The 19918-nt window shown below is 49.1% G+C and overlaps 1 protein-coding gene across 7 annotated transcripts in view; it reads left to right on the top strand.

Moving 5' to 3' along the window:
• The window catches only part of mpp3a (MAGUK p55 scaffold protein 3a), a 166514-nt gene that overhangs the window by 48232 nt on the left and 98364 nt on the right, over positions 1-19918 (top strand). For all 7 annotated transcript variants that reach the window (XM_072487236.1, XM_072487238.1, XM_072487241.1 and 4 more), the window contains exons 2-4: positions 4619-4695; positions 11774-11892; positions 12300-12377. In XM_072487236.1, the coding sequence (XP_072343337.1) occupies positions 4671-4695; positions 11774-11892; positions 12300-12377 (222 nt within the window). In that variant the 5' untranslated portion in view covers positions 4619-4670. The remainder of the gene's footprint in view (positions 1-4618; positions 4696-11773; positions 11893-12299; positions 12378-19918) is intronic.

The following is a 19918-nucleotide window of genomic DNA, read 5'->3' on the forward strand; positions in this document are numbered from 1 at the left end:
AAGTAGAGAGGGAGAACGGCACGGTCTGGAAGACCGTCCTACTGGCCCTACGGTCCAGGGATCTCCCAGTTTCCCGGTGGCAGGAGGTTCTCCCGGACGCTCTCCACTCCATCCGGTCACTGCTGTGTACCACCACTAACCAAATGCCTCATGAGCGCCTCCTTGTCTTCCCCAGGAAGTCCTCCTCCGGAACGTCGCTGCCAACCTGGCTGGCGGCCCCAGGACCCATCTTGCTCCGGAAACATGTGCGGGCGCACAAATCGGACCCGTTGGTAGAGAGGGTTCACCTTCTCCACGCGAACCCGCAGTACGCCTATGTGGCGCACCCCGACGGCCGACAGGACACGGTCTCCCTGCAGGACCTGATGCCCGCCGGCAACAGACACACACCCCCGACACCGATCACCCCCTCCCTGCCACTGGCGCACCCCGCGACCGCCCACTTCCCGGGGGGGATCGGTCCTCCTCCCGTGCCCGCCCAGGAGTAAAACAGGAACAAACAGCGAAACGCTCCCGGAGACGACAACGCCTAAGCAAGTACCTGCACCACCACCGGGGCTGAGGCGATCGACGAGGAAGACCAGACCGCCCGCTCGACTCGTGGAATCCGTGTGACACCAAGAAAAAGCAAGAATGTTGTTGTAACAAAAAAAAATTTTTTTTTGCCCGTATTGTAAGTAGTTCTCACAAACTTGTACATAGCCCAGTGTAGGGCTAAAGCTGTATTAACACAGTCCGAAATTTGTTCCAGGGCCAGCCTTGTATACCCCTACCACCATGCGAACCACCACCCCGCCGGGTTCCTTTTTAACAAGGGGTGAATGTGGTGGTATGTGTTAGGGGTAATGTGGTACCTGTGAAGCCGAGAGGCTATTGGCTGACAGGTCCCGGGTCCTGGTTGGATCTGCCGACTTCTGGCTCCGCCCTGAAAGCAGAGTATAAGAGCTCGAGTTTCTTCCCGCAGCCTCATTCTGTTGCTGAGCTGCTGGGAACAAGTCTCGCTTAATAAAGCCTAGATAGACTTCATCGCTTCTCGTCTCGCGTAAGTCATTGTGCGCTACAGACAATAAAGATTATTATTATATAAATAGCCTTCAGCGATGAAGCTAGAGACTGCCCACAGTCAAAGGGGCAAAATTCACTTTCAGGATGGAAGCTGCAGCAAGGCTCTGTCCTGGAAGTGCTTGTTGGAATGTGGCTGTGGTTACCCCTGTTAGAGGTCTCCACAATATTTAAAGATGGCTTGAAGGCCTCACATACGAAAACCCCTCACCCCCCTCAGTACAGTAATGAGATTCAGCAACCCAGCCTAATAGATCTCCCCTGCCTAGTCCAAGGATGCTGCTACCCTGGCTGAGAACAGTTCATTCAGACCAGAAAACAAATCCGAGATCCTCCTTTTCGGGATGTTACGGTACACAAACCCTCATTCTTTTACTCTTACCAATGTGGGATTGGCAATAAATGCCATCCTCGCCAGTGACGCCTACATCCCATGGATTAATAAATTAAAATCAAAACGTAGTTCAAACGAGATACTGAATACAAACTTTTGTCAAGTTTATTTTATTTATATTTCAATAGGCATTTCCACTTCTAATGCCTTTGGCTTGAACCTTACCCACATGGTTCGGGTTAATGTCAAAAAGGGGCAAGTAGTAAGTGTTGGTAAAGCCATTTAATATTTATACATGGCACTGAACTTTTCAACAGTGAACTTTGGTAAGGAATCCATTGGCAACATTATGTCAAATGTGTTCAACTGTACTGCACATTTTAGTCTCTCTGGCCAAGATATTGCACTTTAGGTTGGGGTGAAAAGCGGGGCCCTCTCAACACTCTTAACATATTTGAATTCCACTCTCAACAGGCAGACTGCAGTTGTAGATGTGGCCAGATAAGTGGGACAGACTCAGAGTCTTCCATGAGCACCTGACCCCCTGGTCTCCCACCAGGAGACCACTTCCAGGTAGCTGCTGTGCTCGCGATGCTGCAGGGGGACGCAGGCCTCTGATGCCTGGCCTTAAAATGAGTCCAACCTGTTACCCAGTGCCGGAGGGTGGGAAACCCTCTGCACCTGAACAGGCCTCCCCTGGAATGGCTCAGGGTAGGGGTGGGGATGGCATTGGCAAACTGGCACCCCAGCCAGTGGCATGAAACTACTTGCCCGGCAACTGACAAGAAATCCCATTGACAAGTGGCAGGAGTAGAGAATCCCGCCACCAGCGAATGGCGCTCCATATTATCCGTCTTTGCTGGCAGAGGTGCAGACTCGCATCGGAGAATCGAGCCCGTTATATGAGCTGGGAATGTCAGTGCCAGCTATAGGTGCTGTCAGGACATTTGTATTAATATTCTTCTTTAACCCGACTGGGAAATGCACGTGAACGGGTGAACAGTCTGCCGATAGTCACTGCTTAGGTTTCACGCAAGAGAAAATGTCAGCGGGCACAGAACTAGAGGGCATTTGGCAACTTTCGAATGATGACGGAACAGGTGCCCGTGCCTCAAGGGAAAAGAGGAGATAAACTCAAAGGAAAAATATGGATATTTACTTTGAGGATTACTTCATCAATGTTACTGTGCCATATCAACACAGACTCACCAATGAATGCTATTCGTGCCTAATGGTTGTCAGAATCATTGGGCGGAATTCTCCGTCTGCTGGATCCCCCAGTTCGCCGGCAGCGCTTCCACGCCCATGGGTTTCCCGACGGCGTAGCGGTGGCCACAATGGGAAACCCCATAGGTCGGCTGCAGGAACGGAGAATTCCGCTGCCGGCGGGGGAGCGCCGCACCAGAAAAGGGGTGCGACAGGGCGGAGAATCCCGCCCACCTTTGTTTCAGTGTTACCTTACAGAAAGGTAGCATGGTGGTTAGCACAATTGCTTCACAGCTCCAGGGTCCCAGGTTCGATTCCGGCTTGGGTCACTGTCTGTGCGGAGTCTGCACATCCTCCCCGTGTGTACGTGGGTTTCCTCCGGGTGCTCCGGTTTCCTCCCACAGTCCAAAGATGTGCAGGTTAGGTGGATTGGCCATGATAAATTGTCCTTAATGTCCAAAAATTGCCCTTAGTGTTGGGTGGGGTTGCTGGGTTATGGGGATAGGGTGTGGAGGTGTTGACCTTGGGTAGGGTGCTCTTCTCCAAGAGCCGGTGCAGACTCGATGCGCCGAATGGCCTCCTTCTGCACTGTAAATTCTATGAAAGGCTCAGAATTGTCAGAATGACTTTTCAGAGGGCAGCGCGGTGGCGCAGTGGTTAGCACTGGGACTACGGCGCCGAGGTCCCAGGTTTGATCCCGGCCCTGGGTCGCTGTCCGTGTGGAGTTTGCACATTCTCCCCGTGTTTGTGTGGGTTTCACCCCCACAACCCAAAGATGTGCTGTTTAGGTGGATTGGCCGTGCTAAATTGCCCCTTAATTGGAAAAAAATAATTGGGTACTCTAAATTTATTTTAATAAAGAATGACTTTTGAGGTCACTTATGCCACTGACAGTTGTTGTAATCAATGAACAGGAATTGCTCAAAGACACCTATTGGCCAGGCCTCTGTTGGTGATGTGTTACAGATCATCCATGGAATCAGAGTTGCTGTGTCAACATTTTACAGCCATGCTGTAGTCTGGAGCTATGGATAATGATGGCTGGCGCCAGTCTTCTTTCCGTCACATATGTCTGACCAGGAACTTCTCCCACTCTTACCACCTGCCTTTGCCATGAGTTGGAAGGATTTGTACTTTGATAATCAACTTGTTCTAGCTGTGTTATGAACACATCTTCCTTGGTCATCAAGTCCTGGAATGGGATTTGAACTGGTACCTTCTGGCCCAGAGGCAGGGACGCTCCCCACTTTGTTATGGGCCAGGGTTTAGAGAACCCCAAAGTGTATCATGGAGTTCCCCTGACCCACAACTTTTAATAGATTGTGGTATGGGGAGCACACGGCCCACTCTACAGGGTCATACAGCAGAAATGGAAAAGTATTTTTTAAAGCAAAACAATGTTTATTCTATGAACTCAAGTTAACCTTTTTAAAACATACAGTGAACATCTTATCAACCGTTAATTCAAATACAACCCCCAAAGACTACAACACTAAGTAATCCTTTAAGCTTTCCTTTTAACATCCATACGACTTAAAAACAAAACCTTTAACAGAATCACATCCTAAAGTCACTACTGAAAACATTTATAATTCTGAATTCACCAAATGATCAAGAGATAGTCCTTTCATGGCAGAGAGATCAACAGTACACCTGCTTGGTCTGGCTTCAGCTCCAACACTGAAAACGAAACTAAAACACATCCTGCAACAAACAGCCTAAAACGAAAGTAAAAAGCTGACAGACAGCCCAGCTCCACCCACTCTCTGACATCACTGCAGTAGTAAACACCCATTTCTTAAAGGTACTCTCACTACTGATATTTATATACACCCCCATTTATAAACACCCATTTCTTAAAGGTACTCTCACATGACAACTGTATCATCGAGAATTTATGAATTCGGAAATATTCACTGGGAAGTAATCTGGCACATCCTGTGGATTTATATGACAAACAATTGCACCTGGCTGTTTGTAAACCCATTTTCTTGTGATCTGTATCCTCTTCTGCAGGGCTGCAAGTGATTGAAGCAATAGTATCCTCAGACGCTGAAAGGTGGACACCATGCCAGTTCTGTCAACAGCAGCAGGTACATTACAATAGTTTCCTTTATAGTCAAGACATTCAAAAATAATTTAAGCAGAATTCAATAACAATTCTCTAAATGATTCACTTACTTGATTCTTAAAAACGAGCATCATTTATTTGCCAAAACAAAATCCTCAGTTTTTAACCACATTTTGAATTATGCCTTCATACATGGGAATTAAACTTTTGTTGAAAAGGCATCTTAAAAGCCAACCATCACCCTTTCAGTTGCTAATCAGCTTGACGGCCTTAACCCTTGGCACAGCCATCCACATATTACTTACTGGGTTCTGGCATGGATAGACTTCTTTTAAATGCATTCATGGGAAGTGGGTGTCACTGGCTGGACCTGCATTTATTGCCCATCCCTAATGGCCCATGAGTTCAGTGGCTTGTGAATACATTTAAGAGTCAACCACATTGCTGTGGATCTGGAGTCATATGTAGGCCAGACCAGGTAAGGAAGGCAGATTTCCTTCCCAAAAAGGACATTACTGAACAAGATGGGTTTTTATGACCATCGACAACGGTCTTCATTATTCCATTTGTTTTCATTGAATTCAAATATCACCATCTGCCATGGTTGGATGCGAATCCCGTTCCCCAGAGCATTACCCCAGGTCTCTGGAATACTAATCCAGTGATACGGGGCTTGTGCAGGATGATGGGATCATACAAGACTGCAAAAGCCATATAATTCCTATAATTTACTCATCTCAATTCAAAACTCTTCCCAAAATTTGGAATAAGCAGTCTGTGTACACAGGTTAATGCAACATTTCAAGTTGCCAAATAATTAAAGAAAGAAGAATGGTTGCAGTGAATCAAATAAAAAAAAGCCACATTGGGAAAATATGTTAAAGGCTGCAAGAATGGTCTGTAAAAAGAACTAGGGTAACTCTGGTTCTGCACAGTTTTCAAGCAGGAAAAAGTGTAAGGATGTGCGTATTTACTGCAAGCAGATAGAAAGCAATAAAGCCATGAATTCTGCATGAAAAAAGTACAAGTGGGTAAGCAACAAAGCTGGAGGTTCTGTGGTGCAATCCCTGCAGCATCCCTGCCTCTGATTCAGAAGCTCTGGGTCAAGGTGTCATTGTAACAAAGTCAACCAGGTTGAATGCCAGCCTGCAAATCCTTCTAGCACATGCCCATGGCAGGTGGTAAGACTGAGATATTCCTTGTCAGCCAGAAATGATGAGAAAAAAGTGGAGCCTCTAACATCACTTTTCATAGCTCCAGACTACATCATGGAAGCAAAATGCACACTGCCCCAGTAACCCGAGACTCCGAGTGAACTGTAACACACCACCACCACCAAACACTAAGGCAGGCTCAAATGTAAGGAGTATAAGGTCAGGCAGCTAATCAAAAACTACACAAAAGTGTGAGAGCAGATACACCAACCAGAAAACATTCCTACTTTTCTTCTAATTGGGATTGATGCTGCCAAACGAGCAACTTCTGATATCCCATTCCCTAGGAGCTAGGCTTTAACTTGATTCTGGGAAGGGCCTGAGGTTAATTTTCAGCTAACCTTTGTAAAGTAAATCTGGTGTTGTGGATTGAGTGCCAGTTAAAGAAACTGCCCTCTTTCTTTTTCACTGATGTCATATTGATTAAAAAAACAGACCCCCATCAACAGTTTCACTCGACCTGTAAGCTGATAATTATACCCAGATGTTGAGCAATTATTCGACTGTTGGGCAGCGCAGCCTAAATTAATCCTCATACAGTATCCTCATACACTTGCTGCTTGATACAGGAGTGAGATATCTTCCTCGGCCCTAGGACATCCAGCTCAATTGTGGCACCTCCACACCAACACTTGGACCGCACAGTGCATTTCTACACAGCAGCTAAAACAGCTTAAAGAAAAAAATGAGTGGGAATTTTCTAGCTCTTCCTGCCGGCAAGATCTTCCAGCCCCGCCAAAGGTGTCCCTTCGCAGCGGGGTCCCGGTGGCACGGTGGACGAGCCACAAAAATGCCATGGGCTTTGGCTGGACTGGAAGATTCCACCAGCTGCCTCCATTGCCAGAAAATAGGTCGCGGAGGGGGGGTGGGAAAAACCCGCCCATTATTTTGAAAAATTTGCATTTATATATCATCTTTCACGATGCCGCAATGTGCATTGCAGACAACAGATCATGTCTAAAATGCAATCAATGTTGTCGAGGCCATTTAGTTCACAGCAAGATACCACAAACAGACAAATGACTAAATAATCAATGTTTGGTTAAGATACCAGGAGAGCTTTCTGTTGTAGGGCATGAAGCATTTTTGGTTGTCATGAGCAGGTGGGGTCAGCGTTTTGAAGTACATGCAAGCAACCATTAGTTATTAGTGTACAATATGTACAGGTTCACTGTCGGTATACTCGCAGACTTTAGACTCAGAAACCAGTCTGCTACCATTGAGAAAAGTTGGCACTAATGGCGCACAATGAGCGAAAGGGAAGCACAAAAACCATCAGAAATGCCTGTGTGGAGTTTGCACATTCTCCCCGTGTCTGCATGGGTTTTCTCCGGGTACTCCGGTTTCCTCCCAAAGTCCAAAGATGCGCAGGTTAGATGAATTGGCCACGCTGAATTTCCCTAGAGTGACCAAAAGGTAAGTTGGGGTTACTGGGTTATGGAGATAGGGTGGGGGCACGGGCTTAGGTATGGGTGCTCTTTCGGAGAGCCAGTGCAGACTCGATGGTCCGAATGGCCTCCTTCTGCACTGTCGTGATTCTATGATTCTATGAAATAGTTGAAAAAATATCAAAGTTAAATGGTCATTACTTCATTTTTGAAACAGAAGTTCAAGATTCTAAAGAAAATCTAAATGCAGAGAAAATAAAAGAAAAACCTTAACTTTAGATGTATAAAAGCTACATCAGGATTGCAGCCTAGAGGGTTTTCAGATGAGAGTAATTAAATCAGCTAATTACTGAAGTACAAGAGTAGAGGTCAAGTGATAATGACTGCAATAGTCCCAAGTGATTCATTCATTTTTCAACTCCAAGTATGATCTGGCTGGGCGAAAGAAGTCTCAGATTTTTGACTTTTACCAACAGGAGATGTTGGCCGGGAGTCTCCAATCCCACGGCCAAGTTCCGACGCCAACCACTCCGGCGTCAACGGTCCCCGATAATGGGGAATGCTCCCCTTCCTAGGGGGCTAGGTCGGCGCCGGAGTGGTCCCCGCAGCTCCAGCCGGCGCGGAACGGCCGGCGTGATTCCACGCATGCGCGTCGGTTCCCGTCTCCACGTCGGCCCCCGGGCAAAATGGCGGAGCCCTATAGGGGCCCGGCGCGGGGGAACAGAGGCCCTCACGGAACCAGCCCGCCCGTCAATCGGTAGGCCCCGATCGCAGGCCAGGCCACCGTGGAGGCCCCCCCCGGGGTTAGATCCCCCCCCGCCCCCCATCCAGGACGGCCCCCGCAGACACACCTTCCAGGTCCCGCCGTGTGGGACCCAAGTAAGCCACGCCAGCCGGACTCGGACGAACTTGGCGGGCACTCGGCCCGTTGAGGCCTGAAGAATCGCCGTGGGGGGGGGGGGGGCGGCGCTTTGAACGGCCCCAACCGGTGCGGTGGCGATCCCGCGGGCACCCGAAAATCGGTTCCAGAGAATCGGCCAGCCGGCATCAGGGCGGCGCGGCACGATTCTCGCGCCTCCCCGGGGTTTTCTCCAACCCGGCGCCAGGTCGGAGAATCCCAGCCGTTAACTCTTTGGTCACTGACTGTTCGTCATTTCAAAGTAGAAACATTTTCTGCAGAAAGGGTTACTGTAAAGTATCATTAGTCTTTCATAATGACAGAAGACTGTAATCTCAGAATAAATTTTAGAAGCATATTCTTGATGCAGAAATGCAGCTCTGCCTCAAAGGTTTTTAGTTATAACTATAATTAATAACCTGGAATTTAAACTATTAACCAAGGTCTATTTCAGTAATCAGAGATCAGCAATATCACATAGATCATAACATTTATAGCGCAGAAGGAGGCCATTCACCCCATCGAGTCTGCACTGGCCCTTGGAAAGAGCATCCCACTTAAGTCCCACACCTCCACCCTATTCCCCTTTTAACCCTGTAACCCATTAACCCCACCTAACCTTTTTGGATACTAAGGACAATTTAGAATAGCCAATCCACCTAACCAGCACATCTTTGGACTGTGGGAAGAAATCAGAGCACCCGGAGGAAACCCACGCAGACACGGGGAGAACGTGCAGACTCTACACAGACAGTGACCCAAGCCGGGAATCGAACCTGGACCCTGGAGCTGTGAAGCAACTGTACTAACCACTATGCTACCCTGCTGCCCAATATAAAGTACCTTTATCAGAAGATAATCTTTCCATTATGATGGGATTTCCAATTTCTCCTTCACTGGGATATTCTAAGATTGTGGAGGGTGCTATATGAATGTAGTTTGTTGCTCTAATGTATTTTCAAATATTAACAAATAAATAATTGAGCAATAAAACTGCAAGGAGCTGTTCATGTTTCAAAGCAGTGTGCTCAATGGATACTGAGGTGTGCTAATTAGTAGACACAGGACCAGTGATATACTTCAGTAATTTTCTCCCCACAGATTCAGATGGAGTTCATTGTTAACAGCTTGAGGGATTTAGGTGATCTAATTAGCATGACTGTGTGCCACTGATTGCCTTGACCATGAAAGGTTAGTTATCCCACTGAGGATGATATGGAGGTTCGCGATGATGCAGCCACCTCAACTACAAACCCCCCTCCCCCTCCCAACTGCAATGTCTCCATGCACCATAAACACAGCCAGGGTAACAGTCTCTGCCATGTAATGGGTTTATCCAGTGTAATGTTCATACACACTTAAAGATTCTGCAGCAAATCTTTATATTATATCTTGTTCTCTGAAGCTAAGTTTCACTGATGCCAAAATACTTACTGAGCACTTGGTGTAAGAAAGGAAGCTGTAAATTTGAGTTCAGTTGAATTCAACGTTTTGGGCACAATTCTCCCAAACCATCTCCAAGTGCAATCTCCGAAGGGAAACAGGCGCAATTCCCCTCAGGTGGTTCGGCGCGACCTAGAACGCAATCCACCCACACTTAGAAATTATGGGCGGGATTCTCCGGCCGTGCCCGTCCGTTGTTTGGAAATTCCCGCCCGAGGTCAATGTTCCTTTACATGGTCCGCATCCTGCCCGTGGTAATCTTGGGAAGGAAGAATCCAGCCCTATTTTGGTGATGTGTGGGACTCAAAGATGCCGGCAAGGCCGGATCCTCAGAGACCAGGGGCGAAATTCTCCGGTATCGGTGCGATGTCCGCCGACTGGCGCCCAAAACGGCACAAATCAGATGGGCATCGCGCCGCCACAAAGGTGCGGAATGCTCCGCATCTTTGGGGGCCGAGCCCCAACCTTAAGGGGCTAGGCCCGCGCCGGACGAATGTCCGCCCCGCCAGCTGGCGGAAAAGGCCTTTGGTGCCCCGCCAGCTGGCGCGGAAATGACATCTCCGGGCGGCACATGCGCGGGAGCGTCAGCGGCCGCTGACGGCATTCCTGCGCATGCGCAGTGGAGGGAGTCTCTTCCGCCTCCGCCATGGTGGAGACCGTGGCGAAGGCGGAAGGGAAAGAGTGCCCCCACGGCACAGGCGCGCCCGCGGATCGGTGGGCCCCGATCGCGGGCCAGGCCACCGTGGGGGCCCCAGGACCCCGGAGCCCGCCTGCACCGCCTTGTCCCGTCGGTAAGGTAGGTGGTTTAATCTACGCCGGCGGGACAGGCATTTTAGCAGCGGGACTTCGGGACATCCGGGCCAGAGCATCGCCGGGGGGGCCCGCCAACCAGCGCGGTGCGATTCCCGCCCCCGGCGAATATCCGGTGCCGGAGAATTCGGCAACCGACGGGGGCGGGATTCACGCCAGCCCCCGGCGATTCTCCGACCTGGCGGGGGGTCGGAGAATCTCGCCCCAGGTCGGCATTTTTAAAGGATGCCCCAAATTCAGGATGCTGCTACAGGCCCCACCTTCTCTAGGCAAAGATCCTCCCCCCTTCTCATTGGAAAGGACGCACCCAAACATCCCCCACAATCACTGGCACCAGGCCCACCCCCCAAGTGAGTGACACCCGCTATGGAGTTGGCAAAACCCCGTCTCTTCAGGACATCCCCCCCCCTTTCAGGGCCCCCCTCAGTCGTCCCTCTTTCAGGCCCTGCCGCTTGTCAATGCCAACCCGGCGCTGCCCCAGCACCATGGCAGTGCCAATGGTTGGGCTGCCAACGGCATGCCATCACACCAGTGCGAATCGTTACTGGTTTTTATAAATGAAAACCAGTTGTGATGACCAAGCCGTGGGTGGGGAGATGCCTGTAGACCCCAGGGGTTGAGGAACAAGGTAGTGTCAAGGGGGCAGTGTCAAGGTGGCTTTGGCAGGGGGTTTTACCCGCCTCCATTGTGGATATGTGTGGTGGGGGCTACAGGGGAGCACCCCGATGCCTGCAAGGGGTGCGGCAGAGGGGAGAGCCCCAATACCTGTGAAGGTATTGCCCCCCCCCTGCCAAAGCTGGCAGTGTGATCCTCATCAGCACTTTGAAATTGCACAGAGTGCTGTGAAATCAGGGAGAAATGGTGAGTGAAGCTGGCGAGATTCACGTAACCTTTCGCCCCTGATACAACGCTCTGTACAATTTTGGGAAACTTGTGCCCAAATGTCTACAATGGTAGGGCTGCCGTTTGCCATTTAGTTTCCCACTTGCCAACCCATACAAAACCTGGCAGGAGGGAATTGACGGACCCAGGTGTAGCCACATGGATTGTGGTCCATTGATTTATTCGGCCAAAATGTCTGGTGACATGCGACATCTTAATCAGCAAAACAGACGTTGAGTCAAGGTGGTGGGTAAATATGCAAATATATATCCCTTGCAAACATTTAGGATTACAGCGAAACAAAATGGTACCAGACTCTTTACTTAGTCTGCTAAATAGCAAAATTTTCAGAATAATGCACAACCATCACAAAATTGAAGATAAGCATTCGAGTCTCTGACAGGATATCATTGTGTTGTTTTCTGTATCAGTCCCATGGGTATCATTGTGGTGTTTTCTGTGCAGGGTTGCATGAGATACTGGCTCTTCTGACAGCACAGCTAAGACCAGATGCCAATCTCACTGCAGAAATTGGCTTCCTGACAGAAGTCTTCAGCGAACATAGTTTCAACTCACTCATGAAGGTATAGTATTGCAAATGGTGTGGTGCACACTCTAGTGCCACACCTTAACTATTTTGCACTAAGACATAAACTACCCTGCTGGTCGTGGCTTCAGGGAGAGCTAGATTGCTTTTGATTTGTGGAAATAATGGAGGCTGCATTGAATAACTCGGCATTTGTTTCACGTGAACTTGACTGAAATTTTAATACAGAGTAATATTGAATGCCACAACTTATGAATCGATCCACAGTAGCCATTAGATTTAATGGCTTAGATTCTTCTGTAATTCTGATCTGTCTGTTATGTGCTGTATCATTGAATGACACAACGTCCCAGCAACCACTGACGCCTGTGCATTTCTGTGCAGTTCATTTCATCGCAGTGAATGGAGTAAAAGTTGCGTAACTAGCCTTTGTTTCTGTTACAGATTCATCAGAAGCTCCAGCAGTTTGTCAGGCAAGGACCATCTCCTGCCCTACATAGCGCAGCAGCTTTAGCGGAGGATGTAAGTAGCTACAAGTGGGTGGGGGGGGAGGCTCAGCAACAGCAAGCCATTGAACACCAGGATAACATTGTGCACATGGTTGCATTGAAAAATGAATATGCTGGCAGAACTGTTGATGTCAACAGGAAGATTCCCCTGTAGTATCAGCGAGTATTAGGGGCGGCACGGTAGCACAGCCGAAGGGCCTCCTTCTGCACTGTAAATTCTTTGATGCGTGACACTTCTCTGCACTGCATTTACCATTGGTCAGTGGATGTAACACTATCAGTAGTTGACCATGTGAATACAATGTCCTGTTGGGCATGCTGAACTTATGCCGGGAAAATCAAGCTACTCAAAACCTTGCTGCTTAATATGACAACTTTTAGGAAGGTACAAAGTCGTTTTTTTAAGACTCTTTAAAGTATAGTGACTATATTTTTGTGCCTCTTATTAAAAGCAGAAAATTGATCACATTAGCAGTAAATTATGCAGCACTGCAGTAAAATCCCCTCAAAATGAAATTTAATTTGCCCTAAATAATGTAACTGTGGCAGGAGGCCCATTAAAGTCAGGAAGTGACTAAGTGAACACTGGCTGGTGTACGGATTTGAAATTAAATTAGAGACAGATCCAGGGCAGAGCTGAATCATCGCTTAGATCACACAATTCTCAAGGCAGCTGACAAGAAAAAGAAATGAGAATGTTTTCTCTGGCCTCAGGGTCATCACAAATTAAGAAAAGATAAAGGAGGAAGAATAATCTTGTGAAAATAATTTAGAAATGAGCAAGAGCAGGAACACAACTGACCAGATAAGAGACAGTCAACAGAGGCTGTCTTGCAAAGAGGGTTAACCTCTTGTTGGAACGAAATCTGTGGAGAGCACTTTAAGCAAGTGTAATTAAGTAAGGCAGTAAACAGCAAACTGAATTTAGTACCTTCTGACTGGATGCATTGGCTCCATTGATCTGATGTTTTATTCCATGGTTTCTAGTGAGCTACGTAATGTAAGGGTGCCATATTTGTGCTCTAACTGGACAGTAGCATTATACAACACAAAACGAGGCCCTTTGGCCCAACGCTTATGTGCCAGCCATCAAGCGGCTATCCATTCAAATCCCATTTTTCAGCACTTGCTCCATAGCTTTGTATGCTATGGCGTTTCAAGTGCTCATCTAAATGCTTCTTCATTTGTGACGGTTCCTGCCTCGTCCTCCCTTTCAGGCAGTCTGTTCCAGATTCCCATTACCCTCCGGGTGAAAGGTTCTTTCTCTAAATCTCCTACCTTTATCTTAAATCTATGCCCCCTGGATATTGCCCCCTGTACTAAGGGGGGAGATGTTCCTTCTTATCTATGTCCCTCATAATGTTGTACACCTCGATTATATCCTGTTATAACCTGCCTACTGACGCTTGGCTGGGGTCTAATGACTATCCCACAATCCTATGGGAGTATGAACTTCCCCAATGAGTGGGGCGGAGAAACTCCTACTATAAATAAGCTGGCCAGTCCAGGAACCAGGAGGAAGGAGAAGGTAGCAAGGGAAGTTACTGCTACTGTTATGTATATATTGTTATAGTAAATAAACGTTATTATTTTGTATCCTTAAAACTCGTGCTGGATTCTTCGGGGCCCTTACAAAACTGGCGACGAAGGTAAAAGTGAATAGCTGTCTACACTGCTGAAGCCACCTCCCTGGATTTTTGTTGGATACAGGTTGGAAGTTGTTTTCTATTATACCATACCTCTGTACGGACGTTTGGATGTTTTTAATGCTGCGCTGGAAAGCTGGAACCAGTACACACAACGGAGGCGTTACTATTTCCGGGCAAACAATATCACTGAAAACGAGCGCCAGGTGGTCATATTGCTCACCGCCTGCGGGCCGCATACGTTTGGGGTGATTAGGAGCCTTACGTACCCAGCTGCGCCGGACACCAAAACGTTTGACGAACTTGTGAATATAGTGGGGCAACACTTTAACCCAACCCCGTCCACGATAGTCCAGCGTTACCGGTTTAATACCGCTGAGAGGACCCCTGGAGAATCCCTTGCCGATTTTTTATCCAGGCTACGCGGGATTGCGGAATACTGTGACTATGGTGATACCTTGTCAGAAATGTTACGCGACCGTTTGGTTTGCGGTATTAACAATGCGGCCACCCAGAGAAAGTTGTTAGCAGAGCCAACATTGACTTTTCAACAGGCAATACAAATAGTCTTGTCCCGAGAGAGCGCAGAGCGAGGAGTACAGGAGCTACAGGGAATGGAAGTGCATGCCTTGGGGCGCAACCCTTTCCGCCCAAAAACGTCCCCCCGCACTCCTGCGGTACCTTGGGCGAGGCAACGACCAGACCGACGCCAGTGGCCATCGGACATTCCTCCCCGAAGGGAGCCTTCTCCAGAGCCAATGGATGAGGAGCCATGTCCGTGTCAGACTTGTAGGCGCCGACCCCGTCGCGGACGGCGATCCTGGGGACGCCAGAGGCGCCGTCGTTCCGACCGAAACTGGGACCTGCCCAGGGGCCGTAACTGGGACCAGCCCAGAGGCCGTACCTTCCATGTGGATGAACCTGCGGCGACCACTCCTGAGGACGTGGAGACGGAGGACGACTGCCTGCAGCTGCATTGTGTGGCAGCGCCCCATGTGGCCCCCATTAAGGTGACAGTACGGGTCAATGGCCACCCGCTGGAGATGGAGTTGGATACTGGCGCAGCGGCCTCCGTGATCGCCCAGAGGACATTCGACCGCATCAAGCAGGGTATACAGACTCTTACATTAACTGACTCACAGGCCAGGTTGGCCACCTACACGGGGGAACCACTGGACATTGCAGGAACTACAATGACCCCTGTTGTCTATGGATGCCAGGAGGGGCGTTTCCCACTTATCGTAGTGCGTGGCCATGGGCCCAGCCTGTTGGGTCGGGACTGGTTGTGCCATTTGCGGTTGCAATGGCAGCACATCCTCCAAACAGTTTCTGGAGGGTTGACTGAGGTGCTAGGACGATACCCAGAGGTATTCCAGCCTGGTTTGGGGAAAATAAAAGGGGCCGTAGCCCCTATCCAAGTTGAACCAGGAGCCACGCCGCGCTATTTCCGGGCGCGCCCAGTGCCTTACGCTTTGCTCGAGAAGGTAGAAGGGGAGCTCACTCGTTTGGAGAGTTTGGGTATTATCAGGCCCGTCCGTTTTGCTGACTGGGCAGCACCAATTGTACCAGTAATGAAGCCAGATGCCACAGTTCGCTTGTGTGGCGACTATAAACTTACAGTGAATACAGTTTCCCGACTCGACCGATACCCAATGCCTCGCATAGAGGATCTCTACGCGAAACTTGCAGGCGGACTCTCATTCACAAAATTAGATATGAGTCACGCCTACCTGCAGTTGGAGCTGGACCCTGCCTCCCGACCATATGTAACAATTAACACACACCGGGGCCTGTATGAATATACACGGTTGCCCTTTGGAGTATCCTCTGCCTGCGCAATTTTTCAACGTGTTATGGAGGGCATTTTGAGAGGTTTACCACGTGTGGCTGTCTACCTAGATGACGTGTTGATTACAGGGACGTCAGAGCAAGAGCATTTGGAAAATCTGGAGGCTGTCCTTAAACGCCTTTCGGAGGCTGGAGTCCGTTTACGTCACACAAAGTGCGTATTTCAGGCAAAAGAAGTAGTCTACCTAGGTTATCGGGTGGACCGCGAGGGTCTGCACCCCGTCGCAGAGAAGGTGCGTGCAATTCAACATGCCCCCACCCCGACTGACACTTCGCATCTTCGTTCTTTTCTCGGTCTCGTAAACTATTACGGGAAGTTCCTCCCCAATCTGGCAACTACGCTGGCCCCCTTACACCTGCTGCTAAAGAAAAATCACACCTGGGTTTGGGGTCAGCCGCAAGAAACCGCTTTCCGGCGGGTAAAGCAACAATTGTCGTCGTCTGGGTTACTAACCCACTATGATCCGGGAAAGCCTTTGCTCGTCACATGTGATGCATCCCCGTATGGTATTGGGGCTGTCCTGTCCCACAAGATGGAGAACGGGGCCGAGCGACCGATAGCTTTCGCCTCCCGCACATTGACTGCAGCGGAGAAAAAGTACGCGCAGATCGAGAAGGAGGGCCTGGCAGTGGTTTTCGCGGTGAAACGCTTCCACCAGTATGTGTACGGCCGCCATTTCACTATCGTGACTGATCATAAGCCCCTGCTGGGACTCTTCAGAGAGGATAAGCCAATACCGCCCATTGCTTCTGCACGGATCCAGCGCTGGGCTTTGTTGCTTGCTGCATATGAGTATTCTCTGGAGCACAAACCAGGTACGCAGATAGCAAATGCCGACACACTGAGCCGATTGCCTTTATCAACCGGCCCCATGTCGACCCCCACGACCGGTGAGGTGGTCGCAACCCTAAATTTTATGGACACCTTGCCTGTCACGGCATCACAGATCCGTGAGTGGACCCAGACGGAGCCAGTCCTGTCAAAGGTTCGGCACATAGTCCTGTATGGTGGGCAGCATAGACAGCTCCCAGGTGAGTTGCGGGCATTTTCCTCCAAGCTGTCAGAGTTCAGCGTGGAAGACGGCATCCTCTTGTGGGGGACGCGTGTGATTGTCCCGGAAAAAGGCCAGGAGCTGATATTATCAGACTTGCACAATGGGCATCCGGGCGTGACCAAGATGAAAATGTTGGCCCGGAGTTATGTCTGGTGGCCAGGCCTCGACACCGACATTGAGAAGGTGGCCCAAAACTGCTCCATTTGCCAGGAGCGTCAGAAGCTTCCGCCGGCCGCGCCCCTACACCACTGGGAATGGCCAGGGCGGCCTTGGGCACGCTTACATGCAGATTTCGCAGGCCCTTTTCAGGGATCCATGTTCCTTCTACTAATTGACGCCCAGTCCAAATGGCTGGAGGTGCATAAGATGCAGGGGACAACGTCCTGCGCAACAATTGAAAAAATGCGTTTATCATTTAGCACGCATGGCCTCCCCGAGGTGCTAGTCACGGATAATGGCACTCCATTCACGAGTGAGGAGTTTGCTAGGTTTACAAAGACGAACGGCATCCGCCATATCCGCACTGCCCCTTACCACCCGGCTTCAAATGGGTTGGCAGAGCGTGCAGTGCAAACATTTAAAAGAGGCCTAAAGAAGCAGTCTTCCGGATCAATGGACACGAGACTGGCTCGGTTTTTGTTTACGTACAGGACCACCCCCCATACAGTGACTGGGGTAGCTCCCGCAGAACTCCTAATGGGCCGGAGACTTCGCACCCGCCTTAGTCTTCCCGGACATTGGCGCAAAAGTACGCCGCACACAAGAACGGCAGGGACCGGGATTGTCTCGGCATCGTCCGATCCGGCGGTTTGCGCCCGGTGACCCAGTATTCGTGCGGAATTTTGCTGGTGGTGCCCAATGGGTTCCTGGTGTAATCTTTCGCCAAACGGGCCCTATATCGTACCAAGTGCAAGCCCAGGGTCATCTCCAGCGAAAACATGTAGACCACGTCCAGTCCAGAAGATCATCCCCGCAAAAGATTCCCCGCCCCTGGAGCTCAGTTCAACAGCGGCAAAGACCAGAAACAAGGGAAGGTAGTCCTCCAAATCTAGTTTACACAGTACTCCAGCTGTGGTCGATAAGTGTTTTATATAGCTCAATCAGAATCTCCCTGCTCTTATATTCTGTGTCACAGCTAATAAAGGCATGTATCCCTGCTTAACCACCTTATCTACCCATCCTGTTGCTTTCAGGGATCTATGGTCATAAACTCCAAGATCCCTCTAGTCTTCTGTACTTCCTAAAGTCCTACCGTTCATTGTGTATTCCCTTTCCTTATTAGTCCTCCCAAAATGCATCATCTCAGACTTTTCAGGGTTAAATTCCACTTCCCATTGTTCTGTCATTCTGACCAGCCCGTCTGTAGTGTCCAGTGATCCAAAGCATTACTGCCCGCTATTTACCAGACCACCAATTTTTGTGTCGTCTGCGAATTTACTGATCATCTTCCTGATCAGTCTGTCTGTCTTCCTGTGCTTACTCCTGCCAACAGATCTGTTATGATGTGGAGATGCCGGCGTTGGACAGGGGTGAGCACAGTAAGAAGTCTTACAACACCAGGTTAAAGTCCAACAGGTTTGTTTCAAATCACTAGCTTTCGGAGCACTGCTCCTTCCTCAGGAGAATCTCTGTTGTCATGGTATGTAATGATGACCTATCTTTTACCATCATCATATATCCACCATAGTTGGCTTTTATATGTATACCCACCATAGTTCACCTGCGACCGCTGTGAGGTCCATCATCCAACTACGCACCACTTTGCGCTGGAAAAGAGACCTTGTCGCTTTTCAAAGCTGAGCAAATTGCAATTTCAAGCATGTCTTCATTTGTCTTATGGGCTGCATATGGAATGTTCAGCATACATCTGAGCATCCCCATTTTAAAAGCCTCTATTTTCTTCCACAAATGTTTGTTTATTGTCCAGGACAATATTGGGCAGTAATTAATTATAAAAGGAGAGCTATTTCATTGACTTGAGAAGTAACACAGAGGCCGGAATTCTCTGGCCGTGGGGATTCTCTTCTCCCGCCAGCAACACCCCCCACACCCGCAGATTACCCGGCAGCACGGGATGGCTTCAATGAGAAATCCCTTTGACAAGCAGCGGGAAGAGAAAATCCCGCAGCCAGTGAATGGCACACCCCGAGGAACACGCGGCTGGGGGATCAGTGAATGCCGCCCAGAATATTTGATTCTCTTCCTTTATATATACATATCTTCTTTCCCTCAGAACTATATTATAACTTACATAAAACGTAATAAAAAATAGATTTTAAAAAATAAATTGAGAGTACCCAATTCATTTTTTCCAATTAAGGGGCAATTTAGTGTGGCCAATCCACCTACCCTGCACCTCTTTGGTTCGTGGGGGTGAAACCCACGCAAACACTGGGAGAATGTGCAAACTCCACACGGACAGTGACCCAGGGCCGGGATTCGAACCTGGGTCGTTGGCGCCGTAGTCCCAGTGCTAACCACTGAGCCACCATGCTGCTCTAAAAAAATATATTTTTAATGCATTCAAATTAAATTACATCAAGAATTTGATGAATCAAATAGTATTAAAGAACCAAGGTAACCATGAAGTTTACTATTTAAAGCCACTATTGAATGCAAGCTGCAATTCCATGGTGACGCCAATGACAACGGTATCCCAAGAATGCACTAAGGCTAATGCAATTAGAACATAGAACATACAGTGCCGAAGGAGGCCATTCGGTCCATCGAGTCTGCACCGACCCACTTAAGCCCTCACTTCCACCCTATCCCCGTAACCCAATAACCCCTCCGAACCTTTTTGGTCACTAATGGCAATTTAGCATGGCCAATCCACCTAACTTGCACGTCTTTGGACTGTGGAAGGAAACCGGAGCACCTGGAGGAAACCAACGCACACACGGGGAGAACGTGCAGACTCCACACAGACAGTGACCCAGCCGGGGAATCGAACCTGGGACCCTGGCGCTGTGAAGCCACAGTGCTATCACTTGTGCTACCGTGCT

Source organism: Scyliorhinus torazame, chromosome 21 (genome assembly GCF_047496885.1).
Source record: "Scyliorhinus torazame isolate Kashiwa2021f chromosome 21, sScyTor2.1, whole genome shotgun sequence".
Lineage (NCBI taxonomy): Eukaryota > Metazoa > Chordata > Chondrichthyes > Carcharhiniformes > Scyliorhinidae > Scyliorhinus > Scyliorhinus torazame.